The 15,940-nt window shown below is 41.0% G+C and overlaps 1 protein-coding gene across 14 annotated transcripts in view; it reads left to right on the top strand.

Annotated features, from left to right (window-relative positions):
• The window catches only part of RIMS2 (regulating synaptic membrane exocytosis 2), an 801,312-nt gene that overhangs the window by 510,061 nt on the left and 275,311 nt on the right, over nt 1-15,940 (top strand). For all 14 annotated transcript variants that reach the window (XM_088442657.1, XM_088442652.1, XM_088442648.1 and 11 more), the window contains one exon: nt 8,275-8,322. In XM_088442657.1, coding sequence (XP_088298783.1) covers nt 8,275-8,322 — 48 coding nt within the window. The remainder of the gene's footprint in view (nt 1-8,274; nt 8,323-15,940) is intronic.

Genomic DNA, 15,940 nt, shown 5'->3' with positions numbered 1-15,940 from the left:
CAGAGGGCCTGATTCAGAGCCGCACGCTATTTGCGCTCGCTCGGTCAGAAAAAGGGGCCGGATATTTAAATTGAGCGCTCGCTCTTTGCGGTCTGTTGACGCCTCTATGTCTGAGCGAGCGAACGAAACATGCGCTCGCTATTTTGTAAAGACGCCCCCTGGCCGCTCGCATCCTATGTCACCTCCGCTATTTATTAGATTAATCGAGTACATCGAAAGGCATCTGAACTGCTCGCAGTGCTTGTGGTAGGATTTTCCTACCGCAATCATGCGAACAGTTCAGGCTAAGAGACAACCAAGTGACGTGGTCGATGACGCTGCTTTGTTAATTATGCACACCCTTAAAACGCCCGTTTTGACCGTTTGGCACGCCTGCGTTCGGATCTCCACTCCCCGTTTTCAAGCACCTTCCCCTGTTACCACCCACAAACGCCTCATCCTGTCACTCAAATTAGCAGGAACTCGCTATTTGGCGAGCGCTCGATTTCCGATCGCACTGACTGGTTGGCGCATGTGCATTACGACCCATATGCATGCACAGTTGTGCGAACATCGCTCGATGCGAATGAGCGGCCGCTTTCGAGCGGCTCTGAATCAGGCCCAGAGTCAGAAGCGACACTAATAAGTAATGGTCAGACTGGTGCTAGAGTCAGACAGCAAAGTATATATGACAAATACTGCACACACACAAACACTCAATAAGCCTTGCTCTGTAGTCTTCTCCATTGGAGCTACTGCTCATCCCTAGGATCAACTTGCCGTCTGCTCCCCAATACCCCATATTCCCTGACCTCCCAGGGTAGTAAATAAATAAATACATCTTTCAAATACCTGATGCTCTTCGGCCCAATGTAAATGTACCTTTTATTGCAGGTGTTCGGCTTTAATGCTGCCACTGCTATCCCTTGTGGCCAGGCTGTTCCCTCATTTAGTTCTGCTATACAGACGTGTGATTAAAAGTAACTTAGTTTTTTTTTAAGCTCTTCAATTAAATACCTTTTATATGAGTTCATACTGTAATGCTATTCCGCACAAACCCAATTAGTGTTAAAGAAATGTACATTTTATAAAGTAACCATTTGCTGTTAAATCATTTTATACATTACACAACTTAACCAGAACATTTTGACTTCCATCCCACCACATTCTGATTCCAATAGGCTGCTGGTGACTTATGCAGTGAGTGGAGACTGTCTGTCTGTGTAGTCAGTGGTCTTCACTCATTCAGATAGGAGCCTCGGCCAGTCCTATAGGAAACCTTCCCACTGGTGACACCTGTGTTATCAGTAACGGACGGTTGTTGTTACTGCTGCAGAATTCTCCTTACAGCGATACTTTATAGATGCGGAATGGTGTTTGTTCATTTTCTTAGAAGTATTTTCCTTATATTATCCAGGAAAATCTGCTGGTAGACTTGTCTCCTCATCATTATTATCCCTACACCCAGTTTACAAAACACATACATTTTACAATGATATTGATGTTTACATCATTTATAGAATATACATTTCAGGTATAGGCTAAATTTCAGTTATAAGCTAAATATACAGTACTGGCACCTTTCGTGTGTTCAAAAGTCAGTAAAAGCACGGTTCCTAATTCTCAATTTTACCAGTTCTCTGTACTCAACAAAGGTTGATATTAATCGATTTTGATCAATTTAAAATCAATGAAAATCGCTAAAAAAAAAAATCATCAATGTTGTGTTTCTGGGTTTAAATCACACATTAAATAGACAATTTTTTTTCTGTAAGTATTAAGGTGGCCATACACGGTGCGATGCACCGTGTAGTGCGACTGCCGATACGTCAGCAGACGGATTATGCGGTCCCCGCTGACCGCACGATGTGCCGGCTCCCCCCTCCTCCATTTGAATGGGATTGTACATCGCATCCCAGGTCAGATGGTTTTTGCAGGAAGATCTGGGGATGCGATATACGACCCCGCGGGAGCGCGCAGCATGATATCAGGTACGATATCTTGCCCATACGCGGCACGATATAGCACCTATGGATCGGCACGTATAGCGTGCCTTATATGGGGGCCTTAAGTAAATGTGCGATATAGCCCCCGGAAACAAAACACTGATGTTGATCGATTTTAAATTGATCAAAATCGATTAAAATTGACATTTAGCAAATATACCCCCGAGCCTCTCACAGTCCCCTAGCTCTTGCTAGAAATACAGCTGTTGAGTCATTAATAATTTTTTGGCAATAATTAACAGTGACACAACTGTTTATACTTACAGGCACCCTCAAAGTTAAAATGTATTGATATTTATCAACATATAGGTCAGTGGGTCTCATTCAGACCCGCTCGCAAGCGGGTCAATGTTTCTCAAATGCGCATGCGCATGACGGAGGCGCCTCCGTCGTGCGCATGCACAAGACCCTAATAACGATGGGGTAGCCGTCGTTATGGGTCTTGCACCAAAGGGGGCGTGCTGTCGATGGTGATTGACAGCACACCCCTTTGGTGGACGTGCCGGGGGCATTCCCATGGGAACGCTTACCGTCTGGGTCCGGCCCCACTGACATCACTAGTGATGTCAGTGGGAGTGATTTTGGCTGTGATAGAGCCAAAATCACTCCAGGGCTTGCGGCAACGAGACCCTACCGCAAGGGTCTCGTCGCAAGCCCGATGGTCACGATGGTCTTGTCCATCGCGACCATCATCATGGACGCTCGCATAAGCTGTGGGTGGTAACAGCTATGCTAGCATCCAAGAGGCCGCCTCGTTTAGAGCGTCCGGCTCTGAATCAGGCCCTGTGTCTCATTTCCTCAGTTACTTATAACTACTCTACCCCTTATACTACTAAGGGGAACTTCAGTCAGATTTAAGAGGTATTTCCAGCAGATAAATATATTGAAAATAACAGTTTAACAAATAATCAATGAATAAAACATATGCAAAAGAGAATAGAATGGATATTTAAAAAGAAAAACAAAGACATTTGAACATACAAAGCCTTACATAGAACTCATATTAAGGTACTGAAAATAGATGTCCACGCTGTAGTTGTTATATGTGACAGATTGGTACACAGTAGGGGGTACTAGTTAAGCCGCTAAGAGGTACATGATACAGAGAGGTTGAGAAAACCTGCTGCAAGCAGAGAAAGTTTGTAGGCAGTTAAGTGTACAGTACACAGCATTCGTCTGTGTGTGCAAATACAGTTCATGCTATATAAAATCCTCAACCTAGCTTGAAACAGGAGGATATGATTGGGTCGGGCAGTTCCATCACACATGGAGCTGCACGACCCAATCATATCAGAAACACAACATCGATTTAGAATCGATTTATAGCAATTTAAAATTGATTAAAATCGACCTTTAGTAAATATACCCCTAGGTGTTAATGAGCTTGTCACACGACTTAGCACTTTCTTGCAGGTTACTCGGTATGCAGATAGCGATGTGGCCAGTGTACCTGTAGAATAGTAAATATAAGCTGCATAAACATACAGGTGACTTCACAATATTCTGTGAGCTTTTTTTGTTTAATAATATTTTGCAGCAATACAAAGTATTGATTCTAGCTGCCAATCAAATATATTGACTGGACAGCATAATGTATTACTGAATTTATGACATTATTTCATCCTAAACATTATAATTGATATAATGTTATAAAAAAATCATCATCCAATGATGGTTTTACATTCATCTATTATATATAATAAATACTACTTCTTAGGTCACACTTATACCCCATGTCCTTCTCATGTAGCATTTAGATAGGGGTACCTCTCCAGGCATGTCTACAAATAGAAGAAGCCCAACCAAGCCACGGGTGGCTCAAACCGTAAGCGCCAATGCGGTCCCTCATTCTGTCCTGACCAAATCAAAATAAATGAACCTAGAGCAAACATTGGACATGTATGATTAAGTTATACTGCAGCACACAATAGAATAACCATGCACCCATTTGTGCAGTATAGTGTCATATTGCTTGCTACCACAATAATGCAGGTCTAATTCTGCCATCCTGGAGAAAATACAGCAGAGATATGCCAGCTGCTGTATAGTAAATCTGTTTGTCACAGTGATGATTACTTGCTAACATTGCATGTTGCTGATTTGTTGAGCTATTGTGCAAATGTGCGCCTAAATGTAATCCTAGTAAATAGATTTTTGCTAGAGAAAAAAAATTATTTGTAATGCGTCCTCATTTCCTTACTCAAGTGTTTTCAGGTTCTAAAAAAGGTTTAAAATTCCCACTAGCTAAATAAAATTGAAATTAAAATATATATATATTTTTTTTAAATCTGAAATGTCAAAAAATGTTTGCAAAATTGATTGAAAAGTTGTGTGTTAAAGGGATAACAGTTGATTTTGATGTGTAGTAGCAATAACAGGGGATAAGCAGTGTACGGTAGTGATTACACGTGATAAGTGGTGTGTAGTAGTGATAACAGGTAATAAGTTGTGTGTAGTAGTGATAAAAGGTGATAAATAGTGTGTAGCAGTGTAAACAGGTAATAAGTAGTGTGTAGTAGTGATAACAGGTAATAAGTGGTGTGCAGTAGTGATAACAGGTAATAAGTTGTGTGTAGTAGTGATAAAAGGTGATAAATAGTGTGTAGCAGTGTAAACAGGTAATAAGTAGTGTGTAGCAGTGTAAACAGGTAATAAGTAGTGTGTAGTAGTGATAACAGGTAATAAGTGGTGTGCAGTTGTGATAACAGGTAATAAGTTGTGTGTAGTAGTGATAAAAGGTGATAAATAGTGTGTAGTAGTGTAAACAGGTAATAAGTAGTGTGTAAAGGGGGAGGGGGCTTGGACTGCACACTCTAATTTTAAAAATAATAAGAGGTGCGGCCATGCTGAGACTTATAGTATAATGCACGGACATAGAATACAGATGCACACTCTAGGTACTAAGAACAATGATAGTCAAAATAATTCTGATTAAACTCTACAAATAACATGGAGTATAAGTGAGGTTCTTAGTACATGTTTGGCCAAAAATATTCGCCCATCCACCACGTCAAGGTGAACCCCACAAACATGTACTAAGAACCTCACTTATACTCTATGTTAATTGTAGAGTTTAATCAGAATTATTTTGACTATCATTGCTCTTAGTACCTAGAGTGTGCTCTTGCAAACTATGGCCCTCATTCAGAGCCGCTCGCTAGCGGCCGTACGCTCGTTCCGAGCGATGTTCGCACATCTGCGCATGCGTACGGTTTTTGCCAGTCAGTGCGGCCGAAAATCGTTTGTACGCTATATAGCGAGTGCCTGCTATTTTGAGTGACAGAATGAGGCGTATGTGGGTGGTAACAGGGGAAGGTGCTTGTAAACGGGGGAGTGGAATTCGAACGCAGGCGTGCTTAAAGGTCAAAACGGGCGTTTAAGGGAGTGCATAATTAATACAGCAGCGTCATTGACCACGTCACTTGGTTTTTTTGAACTCAGAACTGCTCGCAAAATAGCGGTTGAAAAAACCAACCACAAGAATAGCCAGCAGTTCATACGCTGTACGATGTACTCGATTAATCTAATAAATAGCGGACATGACGTATGGTGCGAGTGGCCAGGGGGCGTTTTTAACAAATAAACGAGCGTATGTTTTGCTCGCTCATTCAGACTTAGAGGTGTGAACAGACTGCAATTTGCGAACGGATCATTTGAATAGCCACCCCTTGTTTTTGAACGAATGACCGCAAATAGCGAACGGCTCTGAATCAGGCCCTATGTCCCTTGCAATAAGTAGTGTGTAACAGCGATATGAGATAAGTAGTGTGTAGTAGTGATAACGGGTAATAAGTAGTGTGTAACAGAGATACAAGGTAATAGTGTGTAGTAATGATTACAGGTGAGTAATAGTGTGTAGTAGTTATAATAGGTGATATGTAATGTGCAGTAACGATAGCAGTTGGAAAGCAGTATGTAGTAGTGAAAACAGGGAGTTAGTAGTGTGTAGTAGTGATAACAGGTGATAAGTAGTGTATAGTAACCATAGGCGTGGGCAGACACCGGCACAGGAGGTGCCTCTTCGGCACTTCCCCCTCTACCAGGTCATGGACAACCCCGTACACACCTCCCAATGGGACTTAGACTACTCACCTGGACAGCCAGATGAGTCTAGGTGAGAAGTGTATTTTTTCCGGAAGGAGGAAGGACGGGGTAATCCATGACCCAGCAGAGGGGGAAATGTCGAAGGGACAACCCCTGTGCCGGGACTTGCGCACGAATATTATAGTAGCGATTACAGGTTATAAGTAGTGTGTAGTAGTGATAACAGGTAATAAGTAGTGTGTAGTATGGATAACCGGTGATAAGTAGTGTGTAGTAGTGTTAACAGGTAATAAGTAGTGTGTAGTAGGGATAACAGGTGATAAGTAGTGTGTAGTTAGCTATAGGTGATAATAATTAGTGTGTAGTAGTGATAACAGGTAATAAGTAGAGTTTAATAAGCATTGTGTAGTGGTGATAACAGGTAATAAGTAGAGTTTAGTAGTGATAACAGGTGATGAGCAGTGTATAGTAGTGATAACATGATAACAGGTGATAAGTAGTGTGTAGTAGTGATAACAGGTAATAAGCAGTGTGTAGTATGGATAACAGGTAATAAGCATTGTGTAGTTGTGATAACAGGTAATAAGTAGAGTGTAGAAGTTATAACAGGTGATGAGCAGTGTGTAGTAGTGATAACAGGTAATAAGTAGCGTGTAGTAGTGATAACAGGTGATAAGTAGAGTGTAGTTAGCTATAGGTGATAATAAGTAGTGTGTAGTAGTGATAACAGGTAATAAGCATTGTGTAGTGGTGATAACAGGTGATAAGTAGTGTGTAGTAGTGATAACAGGTAATAAGTAGAGTTTAGTAGTGATAACAGGTAATAAGTAGAGTTTAGTAGTGATAACAGGTGACGAGCAGTGTGTAGTAGTGATAACAGGTAATAAGTAGCATGTAGTAGTGATAACAGGTAATAAGTAGAGTTTAGTAGTGATAACAGGTAATAAGTAGAGTGTAGAAGTGATAACAGGTAATAAGCATTGTGTAGTGGTGATAACAGGTGATAAGTAGTGTGTAGTAGTGATAACAGGTAATAAGTAGAGTTTAGTAGTGATAACAGGTAATAAGTAGAGTTTAGTAGTGATAACAGGTGACGAGCAGTGTGTAGTAGTGATAACAGGTGATAAGTAGTGTGTAGTAGTGATAACAGGTAATAAGTAGAGTTTAGTAGTGATAACAGGTAATAAGTAGAGTGTAGAAGTGATAACAGGTGATGAGCAGTGTGTAGTAGTGATAACAGGTAATAAGTAGCATGTAGTAGTGATAACAGGTGATAAGTAGAATGTAGTTAGCTATAGGTGATAATAAGTAGTGTGTAGTAGTGATAACAGGTAATAAGCATTGTGTAGTGGTGATAAGTAGTGTGTAGTAGTGATAACAGGTAATAAGTAGAGTTTAGTAGTGATAACAGGCAATAAGTAGAGTGTAGAAGTGATAACAGGTGATGAGCAGTGTGTAGTAGTGATAACAGGTAATAAGTAGAGTGTAGTAGTGATAACAGGTAATAAGTAGCGTGTAATAGTGATAACAGGTGATAAGTAGAGTGTAGTTAGCTATAGGTGATAATAAGTAGTGTGTAGTAGTGATAACAGGTAATAAGCATTGTGAAGTGGTGATAACAGGTGATAAGTAGTGTGTAGTAGTCATAACAGGTAATAAGTAGAGTTTAGTAGTGATAACAGGTGACGAGCAGTGTGTAGTAGTGAAAACAGGTGATAAGTAGTGTGTAGTAGTGATAACAGGTAATAAGCATTGTGAAGTGGTGATAACAGGTGATAAGTAGTGTGTAGTAGTCATAACAGGTAATAAGTAGAGTTTAGTAGTGATAACAGGTGACGAGCAGTGTGTAGTAGTGAAAACAGGTGATAAGTAGTGTGTAGTAGTGATAACAGGTGATAAGTAGTGTGTAGTATGGATAACAGGTAATAAGCATTGTGTAGTTGTGATAACAGGTAATAAGTAGAGCGTAGTAGTGATAACAGGTGATGAGCAGTGAGTAGTAGTGATAACAGGTGATAAGTAGTGTGTAGTAGTTATATTACTTGATAATTATTGTGTAGTCATCATAAGTCATATGTTTTCAACTTTTTAGCAAACTATACATTTGTGCTTTTGGTGTGTACTCTGTTGATGTTGATTTCAATACTTGTGTTTTATTTTAAATTATTTTTTAATTTCAGCTTGTTGTCTTTTTGGTTTTTGTTTTATTGCTTTTTTTTTCTTTTTGTTTGATTTTGCTTATCAGAGCCAAAGCCTTAATAGAAGAACAGCGCCTTTTGTTCCTAGGGTCCAGGTAAAGGCTCTTTCTGCCTGACACAAACTAAAGCTGTGTGTTCATTTTTTTTTTTAGTTTGGAAAATGCATTGGAGGAAAACTGCACATTTGGTTCGTTTTCCCCTATTCTTTGAAGCGTGTTGCTAGCACTGTGCATACTCTTGAACAACCCCATAAAATAATGCATGACGATAATAACACACAGGAAAACTTTAAAGAGACGACCTGTCTGTTTTCTGTGGCTACCTAGACACTTATTCCAGGTTTAAGGAAACCATTACTTATTAGCTACAAGTCTCCCTACACCCACCCACCCAACGGTGTAAATAATAAATATATTATTTTACTAGCTCCCTCAACATATTACTTCAAAACTTTTTTGATAATAGAGTTTAATGGATGGCAAGGTCTTCCAATGATACATTTTATTTAATATTAAACCAGACTGTCAGTACCCACAGAGTAATATTTTGCCCATGCACAGTGCCCACTTATTGTTCTGTCATTATTTCCTTGCTCCTCTAACTACACTTACCATATTCTCTGCACAAATACATCTAAGAGTGTGGATTAACAGACAGACAGTAAAAAGGTTGACAGTGTCTAGATAGACACCAGATGTTACAGTCAGTAGGTCGACTGGGACAAAATGTCGACACACTAAATGTCGACAAGTAAGTAGGTTGACAAGTACAAATGGTCGACATAAAACTGGGCGGCACATGATATTTGGGAGGGTTTTCTAGCCCTAATCTTCACCCTAACCCTCACCTTGGTGCCGAACCCTACCCTCCCATCTGGTGCCTAACCCTAACCGTCGGGGTAGGTGCCTGACCCTAACCGTCCCTTCTACTGCATAACCCTCCGGTAAGTGCCTAACCCTCCCTCCTGGTGCCTAACCCTAACCATCGGGATAAGTGCCTAACCCTAACTGTCGGGGTAAGTGCGTAACCCTCCGGTAAGTGCCTAACCTTAAACCTAACCATAACCCTATAAAAAAAATGCGGAGACCATTTTTGTGTTGACCTTTTGACCCTGTCAACCATTTGTACATGTCGACATTTAATGTGTCGACTTTTTGTCCCAGTCGACCTATTGACTGTCTAACATCTGGTGTCTATCTAGACACTGTCTACCTTTTTACTGTCTATCTAGTCCGGAACCCAAATCAAAGATATAACTTCTATTCTACATTACACACTTTATACAGTCTTCACTGTAGCGCTAACTTAGGACAGTGGGGGCGATTCAGACCCGGACGCTAAGCCACGGACACACGCTATGGCCGATAGTCGCCGACTGCGTGTGCGTCAATATGCTCATGCGCGAGTCACTCACTGTGCTTGAGAATTGTGCGCTCGTAGTACACAGACTGGACGCTACTTTGAGTGACAGATAGCGCCGTCTGTGGGCGGTAACAGGGGAAGGTGCTTGTGATCGGAGGAGTGGTGCTGCGAACGCAGGCGTGTCTGGGGGTCTAAACGACGTTTTATGGGTGTGCATAATTAGCATGGAGGCGTCATTGTACACGTCACTTGGTTGTATTTCAGCCTGCAGTGATCGCAGTGCTTGCGGTGGGGTAGGGTCTACCTCAAGCGCTGCGTGCAGCTCCGATGGCTCTCGATGGTTCTGATTAATCATTCACTTCCTGGAGATGACGTGTGTTAAGAAATAAACGTGGGAGTCTTTAGACCAGCGTGCCATCGCTCTCTAAGACATAGACAGATAGTCCTTACACCAGACAGTGCGATCGCGGAATTTGCATACCCGGCCCCTTTTGGATGCGAGCGATTGCCGCTTAGCGTCCGGGTCTGAATCGCCCCCAGTGTTCCATGATATATGTGCAAGGAGAAATAAACCTTTATATCAGTGATTCCCAAACTCAATCTTCAAGGCGTCCTAGCAGTCCAGGTTTTAAGGATATCCATGCTTAAGAACAAATGACCTAATTAGTACCTCAATCAGCTGAATTATACTTACTGTGCACAAGCATGCATATCCTTAAAACCTGGACTGTAATTCCCCTTTTCCACTAGCCTCAAAATCCTGGGTTATTGCACGTGAGCGCGCATCAACCCGGGATTTTTGTTAGAGGAAATGGGTCAACCTGGGTGGAGTGTCCCGGGATTCCAACCCTGGTAGCTAGCAGGGTTTGAATCGGGAAGGACCCGGGTATGGCTCAGTGGAAACAGGTACCCTGGTTCATCCAACGAGGGTCCCGTTTCCAGCATGGGGATATCTGCGCTTGGAGATGATGTCATCTCCAAGCACCACCTGAAGAGTTCCACTGCACACCGGTGCAGTGTGAACGGCACGGACCCGGGAAAACCTGGTTCCAAATCCCAGGTCAGACCCAAGCCCTAAATGTAAAAGAGGTATTAGTGTGCCTTGAGGGCCAAGTTTGGGAAACCCTGCTTTATATTATACAATCTGGGTTTTTGTCAGTTGTCTGCATGTATGTTACATTCATTCATGTCAGATATGTTTTATCTGTTAACAAAAACTATATTTGAGATATAAAACGTTCATATTTCAAACATCATTTGCCATAATAAAGACTGAAAGCCCCATAATGTTTGGACGTTCTTCATCACATTTACCACACAAGATATAGTGCCATAATCTCATGGACACAGCAGTTACCTCCCCGCATAAGTCCTATATAAAGCTGATAGCAATTGTCTGAGTACTTGCAATCCATCTGTATTACATTATACCAATATCACGTTCTGCATGTTCAACCTCCCACGGGAAACGCTGTTTTCATTGTTTATAAATCTAGTTGTGTCCAATTTCATTTTCGTGTGTTAATAACAATCAGCCACAGTCTCTTTAAAGCTTTAATTATCTACCTACAATCACAACATGCTTCTTATTGCATTTTCCAATAAATACCAGCTCCTTTAGTAAAAGATTGGCAAATGTATTTGTACCTTATGCAGAAAGTAGTCGCCTCTGTGAAAATCCTGTTCAAATTTTTATTAATTATTATTATTTTTATTATTATTATTACTATTAATAATAATAATAATAATAATAATAATAATAATAATCATAATAATAATAAAAAAATATATATATATTTTGGCACCAAAGACTTTGGAGATTAAGATGATATTGTATATTTTTTATGTACAAGGTACAAGGTGGTTGCCTTTCTTCACTAGAAAATACTGTTATTACCTAGTTTATACCCATCCCACTGCATGCTCTGTCATAGTCATTGTTATGCCTTTTGCTATAGAAAATATGTCTATTCCATTTTATTATGTTAAGTAGGTAAAATGTGGATATTGTTACAAAAAACGATATAAAACAAGGAGTTTCCTATTCAAGCTATTCTTCTTGGCCAAGATACTTTTCAATACATGTTTTGTTGTCCCCAAAAACTGAGGCTAAGGAGAAGTACCAATGTCCATAGTTTCATTCACAAGCAGTTGATCTATTTGGAATATACTGTACGATGCAACTTCACATAGGCTGCCATACAGATACTGTAGAGTTTATTGCGGCAAGCAGGCGGCTTAGCTAAGGAAAATCCACGCCGGGTCTCACAATACCATTGTTGTAAACAGTCTAGAACATTTAGTTTAATTGCAAAGAAACTCCAAAAAACATAATGCATGATATTCAATTAAGGGCAAATTCGTTCATCCGGCAGCCGGCACGCTTTACGGCAGTGGGATCTTGCACAACAGTGTTCGCTCTCCCATTGTGTAGCAAGCACTTTTGTGCGAATCGGGCATTCAGCTGGCCGGGCAAAGGTTGCGAGATGGGCTGCCGTTGATGGCATTTAAGCGCCGTGGCAACTGCAATTCTCACACCCTTCGCAGGCAATTGACTGTGCCATTCAATATAACCTAGAGAAGAATTATGCTATTTTAGTAATTCTTCACTTATGACAGTATAAGGGGTCAATCCTATTAGGTGCGAATTGCTAGGTGCAAATTGCTATTTTCTCTTCGAATTCACACAGCGAATTCATTTTGCAATCCAGTTAGCAACTCGCTCTGAACAAGTGAGACTGAATTCCCATTTGCACCTCCCGGAGGGTGAGAGATGGACACCCCCTAATGACTAGTTAGGCAATTGGAAGTTTCCAGCTAGCTTAAATAGTCCAATCATTTCATGTCATTTTTGGGGGTATTAAAAAATGTCCTCAAATTACCCCCAAATCAACTTTTTAGATAGTTTAGGCAGCCCAAATTTAATGACAGTATTTATTTAATTGAAAAATAGTTTTTGTTTATTATTTTTACAAGTTTTTCAACGTGGTCTCAAAGTACCCCAAAATCACCCATTTTTGCTACTTTTTTTGTGCATTTTTTTGTTTAGTTTGTTTGAGATTAAACAAAAAAAGTTTTTCATTTTATAACTTTTTTTTTAGCAATTAAAAAAAAAACACAAATCAGCCATTTGACACCATTTAAAAACCTACAGTACCTTCCTAATGCCCACAAAAAGCCTTCTATATGGTCCTGCTAACAAAATTATAAATTTTGGGGGGTCCAGGATGGTCTCCCCACTTTTTTATGCACTTTTCTCATATCTCTTTTGGCAGTCAATTCGCACCCTTTCGCTGCGAGTATAGCGAATAGGCATTTTTAATTGGATTGGAGAGTTCTCGGGAGTACTCATTAGTGCGAAGTCTATGAGTTTCAAGAAACAAACAAGCTACTTGCAATTTGCACCTAATAGGATAGACCCCTATGCCTATATAGTAGCGATATAATGTAGCATACATTATGGAACCGACCAAGTAATGATGTATATGACTCATGAAATTTTGAATATTTGAGCAGCAAAAATGGTACGTATGGAAGTGATGCAATTCTTTCCAATCAGTTACTTTTATTTATTTATTTCAAATGTTTTTTGTTTTTTTATTGTTATTTCAAATGTTAATTGTGTAATACTGCTGTGTTTTAAAAGAAGTGTTTTTCCTTGCCATATTCATAAGTTCATTGTGTCATCATTTTGTTGAAAACCTTTTTGTCTGTGCTATACCCCTACAGTATTTAAACTACCAATGCTAAGTCTCTGTAATGCATGCCAGTGTCAGACACAGTTTTCACACCCGCTTGACTATATGCATGCACATGTGATTTGTATTTTTCGTGCCAGAAACTTTTTTTTATTTTCTTTTATGGGAACAGGGCAAAAACTTATATATAAAATAATACAAGGTGTGTATAACAAATGCACTTTTTTAATACATAGCCCCCGTTAAGCTCTTTAAAGGTATGACAAATGTTTTAAATCTCCTTTTTTAATGATAAAAACAGAATAATCTGCCTTAGAACCAATTTCTGTGATTATTAGGTATTACTTAAATAGTTATATGAAGTACATACTTTGGAGGGGATTTCTGCATTAAATCAAAATTACTCAGACAGTTGCAGTTTCTCAATTCCAGACCTTGTTTGGTGGAAGGACTTGACTGGTCTGTATATAAATTCTTCCCACCCCCCACGGGAGTGGTATGATATACCGGCGGCTCAACAGCCACCGGTTCAAATCCTGACGCCGGAACCCCGAATACTGCAGTTCCCAACAGGAGAGGTAAGTACCCTATCCCTAAACTTCTCCCCCCCTAACCCTCCTTTAGTGTTGCCTAACCTCACCCCCTAGTGCCTAACCCAAACCTCCCCCCGGGGGGTGCCTAACTCGAACCCCCTTCCCATACCCTAAACCTAACCCTCCCGGGGGGGTGCCTAACCCTAACCTCCCCCCGGGGGTGTCTAACTCTTACCCCCCCTTCCCGTACCCTAAACCTGACCCTCCCGTTGGGGTGCCTAACCCTAACCTCCCCCCGTGGGTGCCTAACCCTAATGTTCCCCCGGGGTTGCCTAAACCTAACCCCCCTACCCCCGGGGACAGTGCTGTACTTAGCGGCATCAGGACGTTCGGGCTTCCGGCGTTCGGGATGCTGATGCCAGTATCCTGATATCATTCAGGATAGCGGCGTCGGCATTTTGCCAGTGGCCGTAATTCCGGCGTCGATATATCGGCCGTCGGGATCCGTCTGCCGGTATTTTAACTACACCCCCCCACACACTCGTCTTCTAACTATTTTATTAGGCACTAGACTGCATGTGAATTGCTCCCAAAAGCCAATTATAACACAGAGCATGCTGTTCAGTCAGTTATTGTTATTGTAGTTGGCTGTAAGTTGTCAAGTACTCTACAGCGCCACATAGTGTAGAAAACAGGACATACATAAAAAATGGATATAGAAAGCAAATATGAAAACAAAGGGTAGAGAGGATCCTGGTCATGAGAGGTTACAATATAAATATGAGAGGTCACAGCTGAAGTAAGACTTAAGTCAGGACTTTACCAAAATATTAAACTACACAGCAAGTCCTGAACCTCAGGTTCACTTTGTCATACAGATGCGCCCAGAAGTAATTGAATATGATGTCATAAGTGGGCGGGCATATTTAAATTGGTAAGCGTGTAAGCACTTACCAATCATTAGATAGGTTGGTAGTTTGGCCAACCTGTCGGCCAGGTATGTACCCAGCTTTAGTTTGTGCATTCATCCGATGATCACTCACACGCTCATAGTCATGGGCAAACTGATTTTTCTGGATTTCCTGAGCCAACCACGATTGAGCCTTCCTGGATCTTGATCAGGGTCATGGGTAATTTTTGGCCCAAAATTGGCCAACTTGCTTGATGGGTATACGTTCAGGAAGCCGGCAGACGGAATGCCGACCGCCGGCTTCCAGACATTGTTATCCCGACTAGGGACAAATGACAGGCGTCTAAATCTAGACGCCTGTAATTTGACTGACGTCAGGAGACAGCCGCGGGGGGAGAGGGTTAGGTTTAGGGCTCCTGGGGGAGACTTAGGGTTAGGCACCCCCCTGGGAGGTTAGGGTTAGGCTATGGGGAGAGAGGGTTAGGGTTAGGCACCCCCCGGGGGACTTAGGCAGCAGGGAAGGGGGGGTTAGGTTTAGGCACAGAGGGGGGATTAGGGTTAGGCACAGGGGGGGAAGGTTAGTGTTAGGCACCCTAAAGGAGGATTAGGGTTAGGGGGTAGATTAGGTTAGTGAATACTTACCTAGGGACGATCGGGATTTCTTCCTCTGTTGGCCAGGCGCTGTTGGGATTTGAACCAGGGGTCAGGGGTCAAGCGGTAATTCATACCGATTCCACTTGATGAGACTATTGTTTGCATGTGCTTCTGTACTAATAAGAATAGAATAATCAACAAATTCTACCTATATGGCAACAGTGACAAATTGTGTCTTCTTTACATTCATGTTTAAATATAAACTATACACACTTTAGATAATAGCATTCCTCTAAACTCTACCCTACCGGCCCCAATGTTCTGCGCTGTTTATGTTAGGACAGATGAGGCTAGTACAGTTATAACTGATAATTGTCATTCTCCCACGCGTTCCATTATCTTCTAGTTTTAAAAAAAAATCTGAAGATTCCACAAAATGTAATTAACACAATATCTTACATCTTCCCACTCGGTAATATCTAATTGTACAGATATAAACTTTAATTAGTAACTAATGCTCATCGCTGCTTGAGATTTGTATATTTTACTTTTTTTTTTTTTTCTACTTCTTGTTTCCCGACTTGTAATTAGTGAGAACGTTCCCTACTGTGTATGA

Source organism: Taudactylus pleione, unplaced genomic scaffold (assembly GCF_031769625.1).
Source record: "Taudactylus pleione unplaced genomic scaffold, aTauple2 ptg000314l, whole genome shotgun sequence".
In the NCBI taxonomy this organism is placed as follows: domain Eukaryota; kingdom Metazoa; phylum Chordata; class Amphibia; order Anura; family Myobatrachidae; genus Taudactylus; species Taudactylus pleione.
This window is presented reverse-complemented; position numbering and strand designations above follow the sequence as displayed.